Below are 20,738 nucleotides of genomic sequence, written 5' to 3' on the forward strand. Positions count from 1 at the left end.
TTTACCTTATAGTCCTCAACAGCAGTGTATATTTTGGCAGCTATTTTAGATTTAGTCTTAGTCTTAGTCTTGAAACGAAAATGCTTATTAGTTTTAGTCAAATTTAAATCTGCAGTGGGTAGAAATGGAGTAAATATGATTAAAATCATGTGCCTCTGTGTCCTCCGGTGCTCCTAACGGCATCTGCAAGATTTCACAGACCGGAGGAAAACAGCCAATCAGAGCTGAGTCTGCTGTCCAGCTGCCGTCTATGAGAGTCGGCTGTCAATCACTCGCGAACTCCGATCAAACGGTCAAACTAGGCAGCGCTGATCAAATATGAATCAATATTCTGTTACTGTAATGCCTATTTCTCTCCTCAAATGTTTTCAGAATCATCTTATAGTGTACTGTTTAGCTGTAAAATGAGAACGTTTGTGACCCGGCAGCCATGTTGAGATCTGTTGAGGAAATACCAACGCACCGCCCACCAGCCGGAGCACAGCCAATAGGAACGCTCTCTCTCTGAAATGACCTGTGATTGGCCAAAGTCTCACAGGCTAGATTTTCTAAAGCCTGAAAACAGAGCCATCAGGAGGTGCAGAGTCTAGTTTTCTCTCAAAACACTTGAATTACAATATGCTGAAAGGTTATTATGGAATTTTTGCCCAATGATGCCAAAAACATTCTGCCTACTGCAGATTTAAGTAATATTTTATCTTTCATGGTTTTAGTCGATGACAACACAAAACGTTTTAGTCCAGATTAGTCGCCGAAAAGTCATTCGATTTTAGTCAAAATGTTTTCTCTCTTAATTTTGTCAGCTATTTATATATATATATTATTTAATCTTAGTCCTGTTTAGTCATCAGATTATATTGAACATTTCTGTCATTTTAGTCAAAATTATTTCACTTAAAATGTTATCTTATCATTATCTACCTGAGCCTCTATCAACAGGTTGAATGATTAAGAATGCAGCTTTGCAGTTAGTTTGAGCCCTCCTGACTGCGCTCATTAATGATCCGCATTTCAGTCGTTATGAGAGCCAATCCGCCCACCCAACATGTAAAAATATGCGTTACTCAAACCTGCAAACAGCCAACTCTATGCATTATGGTAGCACAGCCCGAAGGACAGAGATGGACTGAGTGCTGTCGCCGCCGTGTGTGTGTGTTTGAGACAGAGAGAGGGGGAGAGAAGATGGAAGGTGACAGAAATAAAGAGAGATTTTGGTTACGTTTTTATGTTTTTAAACTACATTTTAGTCTTGTCAATTTTCGTGAACGATACTGCTTGTTTGATGTCGTCACCATTAGTGTTTAATGACGTCGATTGCGTCTCGTCATCGTCTCGTCATGGAAAAAAAAGGTTGTTGACGAACATATTTCATCATAGTTTTCATTTAAAAATGAACACGTGATGTGATTTTCAGTCATATGCTGCTATTCTTCTTCTGTGCTTCTCTGCTGCTTTATTTCTTTACCTAAACGTTTTTTCTGCATCGTTGTTGTTTGTCAGGAGGAAGAGCAAACAGGCCATGAGGGACTACAAGAAGGTGCAGATCCAGCTGGAGAACCTGGAGACTAGTGTGAGAGATCGCTGTAAGAAGGAGTTCACAGGTACGATCCAAAGCTTCTGTTACTAACTTTTAGAAAATCAGCTCCACATATGTCCCAATATAAGGAAGAAACACAAACTGAGGCTTTCATTCCTTTCCCCCTCCTTCAGACCTGATGACAGAGATGATGGACATGTCCAGTGATTTGGTGGGTTCGGGGATTCCCTTCCTGGATTACCGGGCGTATGCCGAGCGCATTTTCTTCCCCGGCCACCAGGAGTCGCCACTGAGACGAGACCTGGATGTCCCCGAGAGTCGAAGGCAGACTGTGGAGCAAGGGCTGAATCAGCTGTCCAATCTGCTCAACAGTAAACTCTTTCTCACCAAGGTCAGCCAGCAGTTTGTTTTTTTTCTTCCAGCCACTTTTACTTCCTGTTTTTTTTTGGTCAACGTTCTTTCTCAAACAGAGAATTGGGGGTGTGGTTAATAGTCAGACAATTCTTTACGATGACAACCAGATTGTATTGTTTTTTCAACCCAGTTTAGATGAAACCAGCTTAGATGAATTTACTGTTCATCAGACCACCAATTAGACAAGAATTAGCGCAACACACCAACTCTCTCACTCGCACTCTTCTTTTACCGTCTTCTCCTGGCGAGGCGGCCGTCTGACTGCTGCTGCACAGGAGCCGCACCGCCGCAAGCCGGCCACAGTGCACCGGAGGACGGATAGACATGTTCTGAGGGCCGCCATTTGAAATGTAGTTTCTCGCTCTCGCCTCAGCTCCCAGCATCGACACCACACCGGGCTGCACTGTGATCGGTTTATTTCTCCAACGGGACTTTTCTCTTGTTTTCTTTCGGGCTGAAAGTTGTTCTCTCCCCGTCGTTCGGACCTGTTCGAGGCCCGCAAACCTTCGGTATCAGCTGCTTTCCATTAATTTATCTCCAGCAGGAGGAGACGGTAAAGAAGAGAGCGAGTGAGAGAGTCAGTCAGTGTGTTGTGTTAATTCTGCCGATGGGATTTTGTGTAATCTACTGCGTTGTTGCACCCGTTCACCGCACACACAAATGCCATTGTGACAATAAACACACTAAACTAAGGTGGAGGAAAATAAAAAATAAAATGAAAAGTCTCAGTTAGCTGATGCAACAAATTGGGCTAGTTAACTACAGCTAACTAGCTAACTAACTACAAAGACAGACGGATAAACAGCTCAGACTCAAACGAGCATGAGTTTGGAGGATGACGTCTGACCTGCAGCTTCTACTATAGCAGAAAATTAAGTTCATCTAAAAAAAAAATTGTCAAACAGTGTGGTTAATCAACTTAGTCAGGAAATGACTCAAATAAATATGAAATATCATAGAAAAGCCAAAATACACTGGAGGGGGGGCTTTGAATAAAGGGTTTGTTTTAAGGATGCGCTGAAGAGTCATCACAACCACATCATCCATTCTCAGAATCTGGGACAATTAAGTATTCACCCTCACTCATACAGTTGATTTTGATTGTGTAGAAACACAAATATTTCCAGAACACCATCTTTCCCAATAACCTGCTGTTACAGGTAGACAAGGCAGTTTTTCCTCACATCTTCTTATTATCCCTGTCGTCTCTGTAGTTTATTCACACTCTGGAGGTGCAGCGGACGTTCTCCCCGAGGGACCGGGCCTACGTGGCGTCTCTGCTGACTGTAGCGCTGCACGGTAAACTGGAGTACTTCACAGACATCCTGAAGACGCTGCTGAACGACCTAGTGGAACAGTATGTGGCCAAGAACCCAAAGCTGATGCTCCGGAGGTGAGGGTGAAGTCAGTTGGTCAGTTTATCGAGGTGTCTTTACCCCTCAGATGCTTTCTTCATCCATAAATTGTTTGCTGACTTTTTTCCTTTTCCAGAACGGAGTCAGTGGTTGAGAAGCTTTTGACGAACTGGATGTCCATCTGTCTGTTTACCTTTCTGAGGGTATGTATTACACTAGTATTTTACACCTGGCCACCTGACCTAAGTACATTTACTCATGTACTTTACTAGAGTATTTCCATTTTATGCTACTTTATACTTATACTCCACTACATCTCAGAGATGAATATTGTACTTTTTACTCCACTACCTGACAGCTTTAGTTACTTTACAGATTCAGATTATTAAAACAAAATATAATCAGCTAATAAATGATGATATGTTATTATTAGGGATGCACAAATCCAACTTTTTCAGTCCCGATACCGATGCGGCTTGATGTAAACATTCCTTTCCTAACTTTGTTAAGCAAATTGTAATAAATAAATACATAAGTATAATTTATTGAATTGTTTTTTTATAATTAAAATAATAAATCATACACCAGCAACTTGGTAAAAAAAAGGAAATACAGTTCAAGTGTAAACCTTTTTTTTTAGTGCAGTAACAAATTTGTCAAAACTTAAACAGGAATTCAAATTCCAGTACATAATGTATAAAGTATTTAAACATAGAATTGAATTGAATAGATCGGCCCCATTGTCACCGATACCCGATCCAGCTATTTGAGACAGTATTGGCCCGATATCTGATTTGGTATCAGTAGCGGTGCATCCCTGATTATTAAAGTTAACGTGATAATAACCCGTTAATGCAAATTTGTTTTAACGCCACTAATTTCTTTAACGCATTAACGCAACTCGCATTGTTAGGTTGTAGCGGGCTCAGTTTTAAAGCTAGAGTGAAGATACTGGCATCATATGAAACTAAAAAAAGTCAGGAATCCATTGGTACCAACCATCTCATACTATATACTATATTTTTCGCGAAGTAGGATAAATACATTTTGGCAAGGAATAACTGGCACGGCCATTTTCACAGGGGTCCCTTGACCTCTGACCTCAAGCTATGTGAATGTAAATGGGTTCTATGGGTACCCACGAGTCTCCTCTTTACAGACATGCCCACTTTATGATAATCACATGCAGTTTGGGGCAAGTCATAGTCAAGTCAGCACACTGACACACTGACAGCTGTTGTTGCCTGTTGGGCTGCAGTTTGCCATGTTATGATCTGAGCATATTCTTTTATGCTAAATGCAGTACCTGTGAGGGTTTCTGGACAATATTTGTCATTGTTTGGTGTTGTTAATTGATTTCCAATAATAAATATATACATAAATTTGCATAAAGCAAGCAATTAACTATGTACTATTGTTTCTATTTCTTACTAAATCATTTAATGTTGCTGCAATTTTTCCACAAGAATCAATAATGTAAATATTTTACAATACACAAATGACACATCTGTTCAGTTAAAAAACACTCATCACAAAAACTCTCCAGTACAAATGAAATTCAGTTCCTCATTAGGCAGGGTGGCTGCTCAGAAGTAAAGGAGAGCACTTGTCGAGGTCACTCACTGAATGACTCTTAAATGAAATTGTGTAACGGTAGGACATTGTTGACCTTCCGTCTTTCTGCTCGGCCAGGAATCAGCAGGGGAGTCGTTCTACATGCTGTTCCGAGCAATAAAGCACCAGGTGGACAAGGGACCTGTGGACGCCGTGACGGGGAAAGCCAAGTACACGCTGAATGACAACAGGCTGCTGCGAGAGGACGTGGAGTACCGCACGCTGGTCAGAAAACACACACAGATACAATATAAAGTATATTAAAGCTGAAGTAGGCGAGATTGGAGCAAATGTGATTAAAAAAAGTTATTTTTATAAAACGGTTGCTATATCCTGACAGTAGTACATGAGACAGGTGACCTGAAAAAAATTTAAAGCCTGAAAACAGAGCCATGAGGAGGTGCAAAAATCTAGTTTTCTCTCAGAACACTTGAATTACAATATGATGAAAGGTTATTATGGAATTTTTTCCCAATGATGCCAAAAATATTCTGCCTACTGAAGCTTTAAGATGGACAAGTTTAACTCAAACAACTATGGACAACAGCACACACTTGAACACTTCCCCACCTCCTGAAAGTCTGTTTAGCAATATTACAATATTTCCACCAAATAATCAGCCCATCCTGTTCACCTGTCCAGACCCTAAATGTTGTGATGCCAGCTGCAGCTGCCGGCGGAGGCACTACTACCCAGACGGTACCTGCCAAAGTCCTGGACTGTGACACCATCACCCAAGTGAAGGAGAAACTTGTGGAACAAACCTGGAAGGGAACCTCCTTTTCCCAGAGGCCACACATAGACTCGTTACACCTCGGTAAGTCCGGTTCATTTTACAACACCACGCTTCTCTTCAGTATCTGACTGCAGTGATAAGTGGGCTGTCGATCACAATAACTAGCAGGCTAGTTTCCATTTTATTTATTTATTTATCTATTTATGTCGTTTTTTATTTGAAAAAGGGACCATGCATATTAATCAACGTTAAAACAAATGTAAATGTATCCGAGTTAGCCAAGAGGCAAGTTTTCATCAGCAGCCCCTTTGCCAGATGTTGTTAGGCATCCTGGAATAATACAAATAATACAATATGTTCAATAGTTAAGAACATACTACATTGGTAGAAAAGCATATACAATACAGTTAAACAGCATGAGCGGTACGGTGCGAGTAGCCTACAGTAATCAGTGCCTACATTGTTGGTTCTCAACAAGCCATTTCTTGACATTACACTTAAAAGAATACTATGATGGAGACACTCTAATTGATTGTGGTACTAAATTCCATTGGTGTGATGCTCTGAACGAAAAGACGGCCTGGTTAAATGCAGTTTTCCTGAGTGGGATTGTGGACTCCGCTTGACCTCTGAAGGTCTGCCGTGGTATCTGGCACCAAGCTGTCAGTAGTAGATCTTTTAAGTCCTGTGAGTTGCGAGGTGGGGCCTCCGTGGATCGGACTTGTTTGTCCAGCACATCCCACAGACGCTCGATTGGATTGAGATCTGGAGAATTTGGAGGCCGAGTCAACATCTTCAACTCGTCGCAATCCACATGATGTAAAAGAAAACGTGATTCATCAGACCAGGCCACCTTCTTCCATTGCTCCGTGGTCCAGTTCTGATGCTCACGTGCTCATTGTAGGCGCTTTTGGCGGTGGACACATGTCAGCACGGGCACCCTGAACGATCTGCGGCTACGCAGCCCCATACGCAACAAACTGCGATGCACTGTGTGTTCTGACACCTTTCTATCAGAACCAGCATTAACTTTTTCAGCAACAGTATCTCTTCTATTGGATTGGACAACACGGGCCAGCCTTCACTCCCAACGTGCATCAATGAGCCTCGGGTCTGACCATGAAATTTGCCAAACTGAACTTTACTTTATTACAGATCCTTTTTATGTTAGTTTTGAAGCCAAGGTTTTAATCTATGTGTACTCCTAAATATTTGTATTCGGAGACAATTTATAGTCTCTCTCTTGAGATGAGAATATCTTCAGTGTGAATGTTCAACATTTCTACAGTGGTAGGCAGCTATGAAGGCCACACAGCAAATATTTATTCTACACAAATCACTTATAAAACTGCAGACAATCCGTTTGTTGATATTATAAAGTAGGATTATAGTATTCAAACGCAAAACAGGGAAATCTTTTGATCAAAGAATTACCTGGAAGCCTTTCCATGTGCACCCGGATTACCAAAAGAGATGAAAACTTCCTATTTTTAGAGCAACACACATGTGACATATATGTCTATGTTGCAGTATTCTTGAGAAAGCAGTAGCATAATGTTACATGAATATTTGTTTCCCTCCAGAGTGGCGTGCAGGTGTTGCAGGTCACCTGATCCTGTCAGATGAGGACCTGACATCGGTAGTACAAGGCTTATGGAAGCGTCTTAATACACTGCAACACTACAAGGTAACGGCAAGTCACTCAAACACTAACACACACACACACACATCAACCATTCATGATTGTTTCGGGCAGGAAGTGTGAAAGTTGTTGATGTAACTGTGCAATGCAGGTTCCCGACGGAGCGACGGTTGCCCTCGTCCCCAGGAACACCAAAAATCACCTCCATGACAGCCACGATTACATGCCTGGAGAAAGTGAGTCTTGTGCACTTTTTTTGTGGATTGTACACACACTAGAGTTTTACACAAATGCATTGCAGTGGAAATAGTAAAAAAAGCAGCACAAGCGTGCATGCAGAACGGCGCCCCTTTTGCCGGTGCTCCTCGCTCTCTCACTCTGTAGCAGCGTGGAGGGAGATTGTCGGTTTGCATGTGAGCCGCAGAGCCGGTTGAGGATCGGAAAAAGTTTCACTGTGGGGGCATTACGTTTCCCCCGTGCACAGTCTTTTTCCATTCAGAGATGACTTTCCTTTTCCCGTCTCGATATCAATGTGCATCCGGCCGGAAATCAGACGATCCGCAAGGCAAAGTATCAAAGGAGTCAAGTAAAAAACAAAATTAAATTAGTCTAAAATAGTTTTAAACTGTTTTCCATATGTTGTCATGTATGAAAAGACCCAAAATGAACACTGTAAGCGGACTACTTGATTACTACAATCAATATATTTAAACAACATTTGTATAGGAATGATTCTGTCCCAAGCTTTTTGATCCATATAAGCGGTTGATCACTGTAACCGTGATCACTATAAGCGCTTTCCACTGTATTCGGATATGAACAGATATGAAAAGGAACTTCTAGTAGCCAAAGTGGTATGACAGCTAGGTTCACCCTTAGTAAGTTTTCACTAGTTAAGGGTCAAGAAATTTGGTGACCACCCCACTCACTCTGCTGTCCTCAACGGTCTCTTTACATGCATAAATGACAAAGGGGAGGTCATTCAGGTTTATGTCCACAGCCCTTCGGAGAGCTCCAAACCTCACCTTTAATCGCCCAAAAGCACATTCAATCGGCCTCGACGTGTTTAATATGTTCCCTGCTTTGGCCTCCTGTGACTGGAGCATTTTTCAAGTAGTAATTAGTTTGAGCAGTGCTAACAAAACGTAATAAGGCCGGTAGTCCGCCATGTTTGTTATTGTTTCAACAATGTGGGCATGCGTGAAATGAGGAGAGGACATCATCGTTTCCCAAACGCTCCATTTTACACGTCCACACCGATACAAAGTAACCGGAGTTTTTCAAAATCTGCACCTTAGAAGGTCTGTTTGAAGAAAGGCCAAAACGTAGAGGAAAATATCCGTTTTTAAAAATATGTGTATACGTGTAGACAGGGCCTCAGACTTCCGTTTTCTTTTTCCTTTTTTATTGAGGGTGGGATTCAAATACAAATCAGGCTTTATGATTATGTGATGAATTTCAGTACAGGGATCAAATTTATGTTATTTAGTATATATTGTGAGCAGCTAAACTTCTACATATACGTACTGTATGAGGAGTAGGAGCAGTAGAAAACAATTTAACGCAGAAAAGTAATCCGTCTAGGCGTTTTTTAACAACTTCACCTGAACACACACTCATATCCACGTGTGTGCATGGGTAGCTGTATCCAGATGTAACTACTGTATAAGTGAATGTTGATCTTCATGCAGCCATGTGTTAGCTGAACAGCTGAACAGAGTGTAAATAACCAGGAGAGGTCACTGTTTGACTGTGTATGCATACAGTTATGTTGCACTAGGTAGGATGAAGTGGGAAGCTGAGAGCAATAAAGGTAGTTGTAAAACAGCAGAGAAATAGGCAGTACTATTGAATACAGCTGTATTCGGTTGGACCATCGTGTGCTGTACTGTAATATGTTCAGAACTGTAACAATACCTCGCTTAGCTTGCAGCCGTACTGAATCAAGCCAACGAAAATATACTCATTCCACTCATTCATCCCCTCCTACCAGAGACCCCCATGCTGGATGACGGGGAGGAGGGAGGAGTGAGGCTTTGGCATCTGGTGAAAGCCAACGAGGAGTCGGAGCTGCCCAAACACAGGAGAGGTAGTCTGAGGGAGAGAGGCGGCGAGAGGGCCAAGGCTATCCCAGAGATCTACCTGACACGGCTGCTCTCCATGAAGGTAAAACAGTCAAATCGAGGTGGTGCTCACTCACTCACTCATATTTGTTTTTTGCACGGCCAAATTTCTGGCAAAAGACAAGTGTGAAGAAGCACCAGGTATGACAGGTGACGCTGAACGTACAAAGGTGAGGAGCTAGGCAGACTAGCAAATTAAACCCACTGTAACGGGCTCAGTTTTAAAGCTAGAGGGAAAATACCGGTATCATATGAAACTAGACGACCTGGAGTCGGGGTGGATGAAGGGCCCAATTTGTAAAGTCCGTCCCCACTCTCCATAATTCCTAATGGCTGGCCTGCGTCGCACACACAGAAGCAGAGACCGTAATGTCACAGCCACACACACAACATGCACATTGCGCACACAGTACAGCCACACACATACATCATGTCGTCGGTGTGGAAGTTCTTCAGCGCGAGTAAATAAGACGTAAATCTTGCAAAAGTGGGATATACTGCAATCCATTTTTTAGCTGGATTTCATTTGTCCAGTATTTTTATTTTGAGATTTGTTTGAGGTAGAGAGAGAGAAGGTCCTGTAAGTTTTTTCTCCCGATTCGACTGTTATCAGGCCATTAAATAGGCGCTATCAGTCGCTATAAGCACCATAGATGTGGGTCAGTAGGGGCCTACTACGCCTACTACGTTGGAAAAGTGAAAGTGAAAATTAAAGGTTACACGTTCTCATGTTGTAAAACTGAATGAAACGTCACGTTTTGAACACAAGCAAAAAGACTTTGTTAGGTTTAGGCAACAAAACTACAACTTCTTTAAGTTAAGGTAAATAAACACTTAGGTTTATGCAATGAAACTACAATTCTTTTAGGTTTAGGCAACAAAACTACAACTTCTTTAGCGTTAGACAACAAAAAAACACTTGGTTAAGTTTAGGGAAAAACATCATGTTTTGGGTTAAAATAACTACGAACACAAAGACAACTACACGTTGTTGGTTTCACATGGGATGCTAACTCTGGTTTCCTGGGTGAAAACTCTGTGTTTTGTGTCCAATCCATTGTCCCTGACCTCCACCCTACATAGAGTTTCACAATGTCTATACTACAGCGCCTGGCTTCCACTTCTGCTCCTGTCATATTTACTACGATTGCTAGAGGTTGCTGTTGTGTCCTTTTATACCTTCTTTCGGTAATCTACTACGTGAATAGACAGTAAAACCTACTAGTGGGTGTAGTAGGCCCCTACTGACCCACATCTATGGGGCTTGTAGTGACTGACTACGCCTATTTAATAGCCTGACAACAGTCTAGTTGGCTGAGGTTTTTTTTCTTTTGAGAAAATGTACGTTATTTAATATTCACAATGTTTTATTATGAACATACAATTGAATTTGAATTTGTACATGAAAGTAAAGTTACAGAAATGAATGTGTATGCTGTCAATTATAGTTCTTAGAAAGATAGAAAAAGCGGGATCAGCAGGTCAGACTTTTAAAAAATCTGAATCAGCCAAGAAAATTTCAATCGGTGTGTCTCTAGAATGAAGACATTGGATTCAGGTGTGTGTGTGTCTGAATGTATTAATGAGTTGCACTTGTACAGTATGTTTATATGTAGAGGGGAAAGGAAAAAAGGCCAGTAGTAGAAAAGTAATAATCACAATTACAGCAAATGGCTAAAATGACAATAATAAGAATTCTGTAAATCAATAGATAACCCAACGTGAGTGTGAATATGTGAATGCACGTGTGCAGATTATGTGTATAGATCTGGTTTATTTATCTGTTTCATTTCCTCTGCTCCATCTCAGGGCACACTGCAGAAGTTTGTGGATGATTTATTCACTGCGATCCTCAGCACCAGTCGTCCCGTACCTCTGGCTGTCAAATACTTTTTCGACCTGTTGGATGAGCAGGCTCTGCTGCACAACATCACGGACCCTGAGACCATCCACATCTGGAAAACCAACAGGTAACTGGCCAGCAGCAGCTCGCTAAACGTTTGAGCGTTTGGGACGCAGGGCTGGCAGCCAGCACTGGTCACAGGCCAACTTCTGGTGGGCCGACATATGAGAGATATTATAAACACGCTTCACGGGGAATATCATCCAAAGGTTTAAGAACATCTTGTGTCAGTAAAGCCACTCAGAACATGTGGACAACAGCTGATCACATGGTTTTACACCTGATGTTGAGATACATTTGAAATACCAGAGCTTTACTAGTACTTTTTGTGCATTACTTAACAATATCAAAGATATCTCTTAAGTGGTTCCTCCTTTTCATACTTTCGTAGTTTGGTTCATTTTGTTAAGAAAACTATGAAATAGGGCTGTCCATCAATTAAAATATTTAACCATGATTAATCGAATGATTGTCCATAATTAATTGTAATTAATCACATGTTTTTTTATCTGTTCAAAATGCACCTTAAAGGGAGATTTGTCAAGTATTTAATACTCTTATCAACATGGGAGTGGGCAAATATGCTCGCTTTATGCAAATGTATGTCAATATTTGTTATTGGAAATCAATTAACAACACAAAACAATGACAAATATTGTCCAGAAACCCTCACAGGTACTGCATTTAGCATAGAAAATATTCTCAAATCATAACATGGCAAACTGCAGCCCAACAGGCAACAACAGCTGTCAGTGTAGTCAGTGTGCTGACTTCACTATGACTTGCCCCAAACTGCATGTGATTATCATAAAGTGGGCATGTCTGTAAAGGGGAGACTCGTGGGTACCAATCAAACCCATTTTCAAAATCTTTATCTTTTGAATTCATGCTAAAAGCACATATCTACTATCATAAAATGTTGTGGTTAACCTGCTTTGTTTGGCCCCATAAACAACCCTCACCAGAGTCAGTGTTAAAACACCATCAAAAGAACTCTGGTGTTTGCCAAAGTAATCTGAACAAAAGGTTCATCGAAGCGTCTCTTTTTTTTTCTCTCTGACATATGAATATGCTGTCTTGATATACATTATAATCCATCAGTGGATCACTGTTTTACATACGTTCTTGTCTCGTCAAAAAACAGTTTACCGCTGCGGTTCTGGATCAATATCCTTAAGAACCCACAGTTCATCTTTGACGTGCAGACCTCAGACCACGTGGACGCCGTGCTGTCCGTCATCGCCCAGACCTTCATGGATTCCTGCACCATCGCTGACCACAAACTGGGACGGGTGAGCTTAATCACTTTAAGGCACTGCCAGTGTTATGAACATAATATATAATGGCTGTGCTATTAAATAAACAAATCCAAAAACTCTATACTAGCACAATAGGGTGAGATGATAACGACATTTATATCACATCTCTACACGTGCATGGAAAACCAAATAATATACTGTAAATCATCTCATAATGGTCAAGCTGTGCGGTTTTCAGCTGTGCATCAGCCCGGCGTAACGTTATCGAGTGTCCGACAAACCGTGCGTGGATGTCCTACGTTCACAGCTGTAGTCAAGTAAATTTTATTTGTATAGCCCAAAATCACAAATCACACATTTGCCTCGGGGGCTTTACAATCTGTACAGGATACGACACCCTCTCATCGGATAAGGAAAAACTTAACCAAAGAAAACCCTTTTAACAAGGAAAAAAATGGAAGACACCTCAGGAAGAGCAACAGAGGAGGGATCCCCATTCCAGGATGGACAGACGTGCAATAGATGTCGTGTGTATAAAGTAACAGCGTAATGAAAATACAACATAGACAATCCATATGTCAAAAAATGATACATATAATGTGAACATATGTGAGAAGGTGGATCCAGGAGGATGTCAAGCAGCTTCCCGGCGTCGCCAAACAGATAGAGCTAGAGCAACACAACCTCCTCTCCACGCCAACCAGATAGAGCCAGAGCAACACAACCTCATCTCCACGCCAGATAGATAGAGCCAGAGCAACACAACCTCCTCTCCACGCCAGATAGATAGAGCCAGAGCAACACAACCTCATCTCCACGCCGAATAGATCGAGCCAGAGCAACACGACCTCCTCTCCACCATGGAACCTAGAGAGAGGAGCTGTAGCTGTAGCATTGCTGGTGGCATCATGTTCACCGTTGTCACACACATACGGTCTGTCAGCGCGGCGTAACGTTAGCGAGTGTCCGAGAGACCGTGTGTGGCGGCGGTGAGTGTAGGGTTGTCGGTGGTTTTTTAGCTGTGAACGTAGCAGCAGCAGTGTGTGTACAGTTTATTTGTCGGTGAATAAATGCTACAGCTCCTCCAAGCCAACTTCCAGCCAAGGTGGACCAGCTATTCTCCTTTAAGTGACAAGCTGCTCCTCTGAGTTCTGCTCAGCTTTTTAGCTATTTTTTAACATAATAATAACTGTTTAATGGATAGCATTAATCGGTTAAAATTCTTAATGTCGGTTAATTATTAACATCCCTAACCAGAAGCATAGTTAAATCAACAAAGCTTTATATTTTACCTGTTTTATGTGATATTCAGGTCACGCTTCTCCATCTGTCTTTCTTTGCACAGGACTCTCCCATCAACAAGTTGCTGTACGCCAGAGACATCCCGCGCTACAAACAGATGGTGGAGCGGTAAGAATATGGCAGCAAGTTGCCCCACTGACCCCAGGCATAAAATAACATTCTGGAGGAGAGAGGGAGGGAGGGAAGGGAGGAGAGAGAGAGAGAGAGAGAGGCCTAGGACAATCTGTCAGTGCCAGACAGAGGGTAGACTAAGCCTGCGAGGCTTCCATGCATGGATGGTCTGAGAGCAGACTGCTACACTTACTACTGTCTGCTGCGCATTAAACCCTGCAGGTTACACTGGTGATGTATTAAAGCTTCGCTTAGCAGGGTTTTTATGTAATAATTATGCCTGGTTTATAAGACTTATTAGTCTTATCTCTTCATGTTTTTACCCATTGATATGCTATAGATCTCTCCCATTTCCCCATATCAGAATAAACAGCATAACATCTTTTAGGGATGGTAAATAATTACTAGGGCTGTCGAAGTTAATGCGCTATTAACGCATAAACACAAATTTGTTTTCACGCCACTCATTTCTTTAACACATTAACGCTACTTGCGATTTTTAGGTGGTAGCGGGCTCAGTTTTAAAGCTGGAGTGGATATACCGGCATCATATGAAACTAGAAAAACCTAAGGAATCCAGAGCACAGCCAATAGGAACGCTCTCTCTCTTTGAAATGACCTGTGATTGGCCAAAGTCTCCCATCACGGGCTAGATATTTTAAAGCCTGAAAACAGAGCCATGAGGAGGTGCAAAAGTTCTCTCAGAACACTTGAATTACAACATGCTGAAAGGTTATTATGGATTTTTTTGCCCAATGATGCCAAAAACCTTCTGCCTACCGCAGCTTTAATGTCCAAAACCACATTATTTTTCTCATACTGTCCGTCTGAGTATACCTGTGCCTCTCTCTCTTTCTCTGTCTTTAAGCCCCCCTCCAGGAAAAAAACACAGCCTGCTGTGATTGGCTCGTGAGAAAAATGTAGTGCACCTTTGCAAAGGAAGCTGTTGGCGATATATTCTAATGAGCCTGCATTTGACATTCAAAACTGCCTACTATACTAGCAGTACGTACTGATTTGGCCAAAATGCACTATGCAAACAAATGCAAAATTTATAGTTCGCAAAAAATACCTGCATGGCTTATTGGCAATTTTAGGAAAATTTATGGCGAAGTGAAAATTTACAAAATACAATAGAAAGGAATAGAAAGAGTACCTGCTATCACGTTGTTTTCATTTCACCAATACCTACATGCAGTTCTTTCCTTCTTTTCTATATAACTCTATACTCTACACTCTCTCTCCAGGTATTACGCAGACATCCGTCAGACCATCTCCGCCAGTGACCAGGAGATGAACTCAGCTCTAGCAGAACTCTCTCGTGTATGTTACCCACTCTTTGTTTTCCCGTTTTGCAAGAATAATTTTTTTTTTTTTTTTTAAGGCAAGGTTGAACACGTAAATCATTTCAGGTCCCGGAAGTTTTCCATCTGGGTGGTTGCCGAACAAGCTAGATGTGGAGTTTGAAATGAAATATGAATGGCAACCGATGCAGTTTTTAAGAGCCTGACAGTTTCCTCACCTCTCTATTTTTACTCTCACAAAACAGAATTACGCCGCTGAGGTCAACTGCCTGGTGGCTTTACATGAGCTGTACAAGTACATCAACAAATACTATGATCAAGTGAGTATGACGAAAAGTACAAAAACACGACCGTTGGTTTCAGATCTATCTTGACTGAATCTCTCTATGTTGAATATTAATTTGTATAATGTAAGTGATAGTTACCATTAGGCTTGAGTTTGCAATGTTATCATTTAAGCATATTTGTTATTTTAAATGCAGTACCTGTGAGGGTTTCTGAACACTATTTGTCATTGTTTTGTGTTGTTAATTGACTTCCAATAATAAATATATATATACATTTGCATAAAGCAGCATATTTGCCCACTCCCATGTTGATAAGAGTATTAAATACTTGATAAAAAAAATGTTAAGGTACATTTTGAACAGATGCAAAAAGTGCGATTAATTTGCGTTTAATCATGGACAATCATGTGATTAATGGCGATTAAATATTTTAATGGATATGATTACACAATATTTACATGCAAATCTAAACAAGTCAAATTGTAATGATTTCCATATTCCGTCAGATTATCACGGCCTTGGAAGAGGACCCCACAGCCCAGAAGATGCAGCTCGGTTACAGGCTCCAACAGATTGCAGCTGCTGTAGAAAACAAAGTCACAGATCTATGACCCAAAGGACGGGATGGATTTTTCTTTTAACTTTGAAGAGAGGAAAACGACGGGAGAAGGTTCTGTCTCCTGGAGGAAAAAAAAAAGCTGAAGTAGGGCAAAGGAACATTGTGGCACATACTGTGATTTCGCTGTCATTTTGACCGAGGATCACTGACGTTGGCCATATTTCCTGAAATTTCCTAACACTTTGGAGTAAAGTGGCACTGCTCTGAGGGGGGAAAAAATAAGGAAATGTGAAATGAAGCACATTAAAAACAAAGGAAATTCCTCTGAATTTTGACATCTCTCGTAAGAAATTGCCAAGTCGCATTCTCACTAAAGGGAGACACAACACGAAAAGAGATCTCTGTTTTTTTGTCCGACTCTACGCGGACTTGGAAGGTTTTTTCTTGACAAACTGCACTGAACATTCCTGCAAGTTTACAGCGATACTTCTTAGTCCTCTGCAGAGGAACAGATGCTGTATGCGGTGTGCTGGATGAAGAAACCGTGGACGAGGAGGAAAAGGGAAAAAAAAGGAGGACTTTAATAATGTCTGTGGAATTTTGTACCGCGCTATGTCAAAGTCTTACATAAAGTAAAAACACATAATGACAAAGTGCTGGAGAGGCCTGAGCGACCACTTATTCGAAGGACGTTTTCATTCTGCTTTTAGCTTCCTTAAATCATTCTACCAAGTCTTACTCTATGACTTTTAATTAGCTGTTACTGGACGGTTTGTTGTTCTGTTTAAACGGTTTCCCAGGATTACATTTTTTTTAAGCTTCACATCGCCATTTTACTGCAATTTCTAGATGCTGCCTCGTAGTTTGAACTGAAAACCAGTGTTTTTGTAAGTGTCGATTTTATTTTGTCGAGGACGTAGTACGTGAGTACCTGCTTTCTTCTCATGATGACCTACTGCTTATTGTGAATGTTCCTTTTCTTAGGCACAAATGTTGATATCAAATTTTGTAAACAATTGTATTTCTATGTATTACCCAAGACAATTTGGCAGAGGTACTTCTAGCTAACTCATTAACTGATCCGTCCTTAAGAAAATCATGAAAGTAAAACCTTTAACAACATGTAGATAAAATCCATAAGCACTACTGTAATCTGTACTAATTTTCAATGAAAAAAAAAAAGATCTTAACATGTATGAAAGACCAAGCCTGACTTATCGGAAATAAATGCACAGAGGAACTGAGAAATATTTATGTTTTACTTCCACTTCAGTATTTATTTCCCTTCCCCATTTTCCATTTGTGTAATATTCTTCCACAGGATGTTTTTTGTATGTGTATGATTGACAGTATTTTTTTTTCCGTAAGTACGTTGTCATAAAAGCAGTCCTATTCATGGATTGTAAATCTGAAGTTGAATGTGTAAATAAATTATGTGGAATTAGATTACTACATACTTATAAGGTTACTTCTCAAATATGTGCATTTCATACATGTATTTAAATTGTCCAATTCATGTTTTATTCATTTTTGTTTTATTTAAGTCAGATTCGATCTTCCATATTTCTAAGACGTTTTGGCTATTGTCTATACATTATGTTCTGTTTTTGGATTATCCACGCAGCCGGTACCCAAATGCTTTGTTATCCCTTCCCCCATTTGAATACACCAAAGTCACATTTTGCAATTGAAATTTAGTCTCCAGAGTTTGCGTGTTCTCCCCGTGTTAGCGTGGGTTTACTCCGGTGCTCAGGTTTCCTCCCACAGTCCAAAGACATGCAGGTTAGGTTACTTGTTGACTCTAAATTGCCCGTAGGTGTGAATGTGAGTGTGAATGGTTGTCTGTCTCTACGTGTCAGCCCTGTGATAGTCTGGTGACCTATCCAGGGTGTACCCCGCCTTCGCCCCCCCCCCCTCCCACCCCCCGCGGCCCTGAATAGGATAAGCGATTACAGATAATGGATTGATGGCAATTTAGTCTCCATAACTACTACTAAGACCCTCCAATATTATGTTTTTTTTCATGCTGAAGGAAATCAAGGAAACTGCCTCCACCACTGGATGGTTGTTAGAGCAGGATTGACGCCAGTTCTTCACACAAAACATTACACGCCAACAGAGCGGCTGTGCGCCACTTTTAAGCTTTAATTAGCATTTAAGTTTTTGGTGTCAAAGTGGATGCAAGATTTGAACAGTGTTACAGCGGAGCGAAGCTGCACTTCTTTATCTTTAAAAAAAAATCTTCCCTTTCTCTCAAGACTTAAATCAGAAAATATAATTATTAAACAAAGGTGCCGGTGTTCCCCGTCGCTCTGTGATGCCACATGTGAAAGTCTTTTACTAGTTTTTTTTTTCAATTTAATTTATTTTTTATTTATTTTATTGCATATGTTGTTGGTTATTATTTTTGGACATATGAAATAGTAGTGGTTATGCCCCTCGAAATCAGATGCTACATCATGTGTTGTTGTTTTTTTTTTACTTTGTGGTGTTTATATTTACCCTCAAGACAGTAGTGAGGAGTTACTACAATTCAAAATCAGATTCACATCAGCATCAACAGTTTCAATCTCTCCTTTTGTATTTTACATCAATTTTAGAAGCAGTAGCGAATTATGATTTTTAATGTTGCAAGTGATTATTTTGTACATTCAGAAAAAAACATTCTTTGCACATTAGTGTTTCTTGTGGCTTACTAGCATATGCAAAGCTCAGTTCTGATGTTTTACCATTTCCCTGTAGATACATACTGCTCTTAAGTAATCCTGACTCTAGTGTTCTCTTACTAATTGATAGGATGAACCTAACAACAACTTAATGTGATGCAATAAAGTGGTACTGATGTTAATGAATGTCTAAATTTGTTTTGCTATTACTTCATACAGTGGGAAGTGTTGATAGTAGCATGTCTTTTTTTGTTAGTCCACTGTTGGTCAAGTTCAGAAATAATTTTAATCCTTTGAATCAACACATTGTCAGTGTTACACTCAATAATCCAAAGGGGCACGTGTGGCAGTGAGAGGCCGTACAAGCCATAATTCATTCTGGCTCTCACACACACATACATTCTCCTTTCACATACATATATTTTCACTCGCACATTAACTTATTTTCATGCTCATTTTTATATATATTCACTCACTCCTTCAAACATTTTACTCTCATATTCATATATTTTCTAACTAACACATTCATACGTTTCACTCTCAGATTCATACATTTTTAACCAAAACATGTTTCACTCATATTTATATATTTTTAACAAACACATTTATACGTTTCACTCTCACATTCATATGTTTTTAACCAACACATTCATATGTTTCACTATCATATTTATATATTTTTAACAAACACATTCATACGTTTCACTCTCACATTCATGTTTTTAACCAACACATTCATATGTTTCACTCTCACATTCATGTTTTTAACCAACACATTCATATGTTTCACTCTCATATTTATATATATTTAACTAACACATTCATACGTTTCTCTCATATTCAAACATTTTTAACCAACCCATATGTTTCACTCTCATATTTATATATTTTTAACTAACACATTCATACGTTTCACTCTCATATTCATATATTTAATTCACACATTCATACATCAAATACATTTAATATTATAAATAATATGTACTGTATATGTAAGAAAAAAATGTATGTGTGTATGTATGTAAGTAGAAAATACATGCATGTAAGAGAAGAATTTATGGAAGGCAGGTCATTTATCGCGCTGGGATTGTCTGAGAAGCTCGAGCAGGGTCACGATCAGCATGGAAGGGGGAATAGAAACGCGAGTACTGCAGCAAGCCGTTGGGGTATTTAGAAATATTTTATCCCCTCACATCCTTGTCCTCGTCCCTCGAGTGGCAGAGGGCAGGCTCAGCTGCACCCAATGCTCCTCACAGCATGGTGTAAAGTGAGATGAGAGCACTTTTCAGACCAAAGGCCTGTACTACAACACAGGATTTGGGGTTAGCGCGGTAACTTCAGTGCCTTGGTGTGCAGATCGTATCTTAATATTACACAAATATGAAGAAGTTAAAGTTATAATTCAGGCTAAAAGCAACACAGTTTAAACTGACTGGCTGTACGCTGTGGGTGCTTACCGCTTTGAATAGGTTTTAATATATATTTTTTTAATTTAATCTCAAGTCCGTTTCACACCACCGGAGTCCGGGACGCAGCTGGTAGAAGGCTGAAATAGTCATACACGCTACATCATTACCAAAGGGCATACAGAAGTGTAATTTATTCATCCCTTATGTTCTGAAAGCTTTTTATAATATCACTGTCCTATCTCGACGGCTATATCCGACTTTTGAGTATTACCTTAAATTAATAAGTCTGTTAATTTACGCATTCACATATTGGCAATTTTTCTTTTGCCAGTTGTCCTTCCTGCTTTTGGCAGCTTTAACTGTGTTACTTTAGTCTGTATTATGTGTTTAACTTCTTCGGATTAACGAGAAGATACCCTGGGTATGTTGAACTCGCTTCGTCGTACAGGCCTCTGATGTTCCTCGTCTACAAGCAGCATAATTCCTGTCCTATACTGTATATTGTGACAACCCTCTC

At 40.3% G+C, this 20,738-nt stretch overlaps 1 protein-coding gene across 3 annotated transcripts in view; it reads left to right on the forward strand.

Moving 5' to 3' along the window:
• plxnb1a (plexin b1a) overlaps positions 1-18,994 on the forward strand; it is a 90,045-nt gene extending 71,051 nt beyond the window's left edge. For all 3 annotated transcript variants that reach the window (XM_074642990.1, XM_074642992.1, XM_074642991.1), the window contains 15 exons: positions 1,501-1,601; positions 1,711-1,928; positions 3,166-3,344; positions 3,443-3,509; positions 4,999-5,145; positions 5,563-5,737; positions 7,240-7,343; positions 7,450-7,534; positions 9,292-9,464; positions 11,231-11,391; positions 12,469-12,616; positions 13,929-13,993; positions 15,244-15,319; positions 15,546-15,620; positions 16,094-18,994. In XM_074642990.1, the coding sequence (XP_074499091.1) occupies positions 1,501-1,601; positions 1,711-1,928; positions 3,166-3,344; positions 3,443-3,509; positions 4,999-5,145; positions 5,563-5,737; positions 7,240-7,343; positions 7,450-7,534; positions 9,292-9,464; positions 11,231-11,391; positions 12,469-12,616; positions 13,929-13,993; positions 15,244-15,319; positions 15,546-15,620; positions 16,094-16,198 (1,879 nt within the window). In that variant the 3' untranslated portion in view covers positions 16,199-18,994. The remainder of the gene's footprint in view (positions 1-1,500; positions 1,602-1,710; positions 1,929-3,165; positions 3,345-3,442; positions 3,510-4,998; positions 5,146-5,562; positions 5,738-7,239; positions 7,344-7,449; positions 7,535-9,291; positions 9,465-11,230; positions 11,392-12,468; positions 12,617-13,928; positions 13,994-15,243; positions 15,320-15,545; positions 15,621-16,093) is intronic.
• The last annotated feature ends 1,744 nt before the right edge of the window (positions 18,995-20,738 follow it).

This window comes from Sebastes fasciatus, chromosome 8, assembly GCF_043250625.1.
Source record: "Sebastes fasciatus isolate fSebFas1 chromosome 8, fSebFas1.pri, whole genome shotgun sequence".
In the NCBI taxonomy this organism is placed as follows: domain Eukaryota; kingdom Metazoa; phylum Chordata; class Actinopteri; order Perciformes; family Sebastidae; genus Sebastes; species Sebastes fasciatus.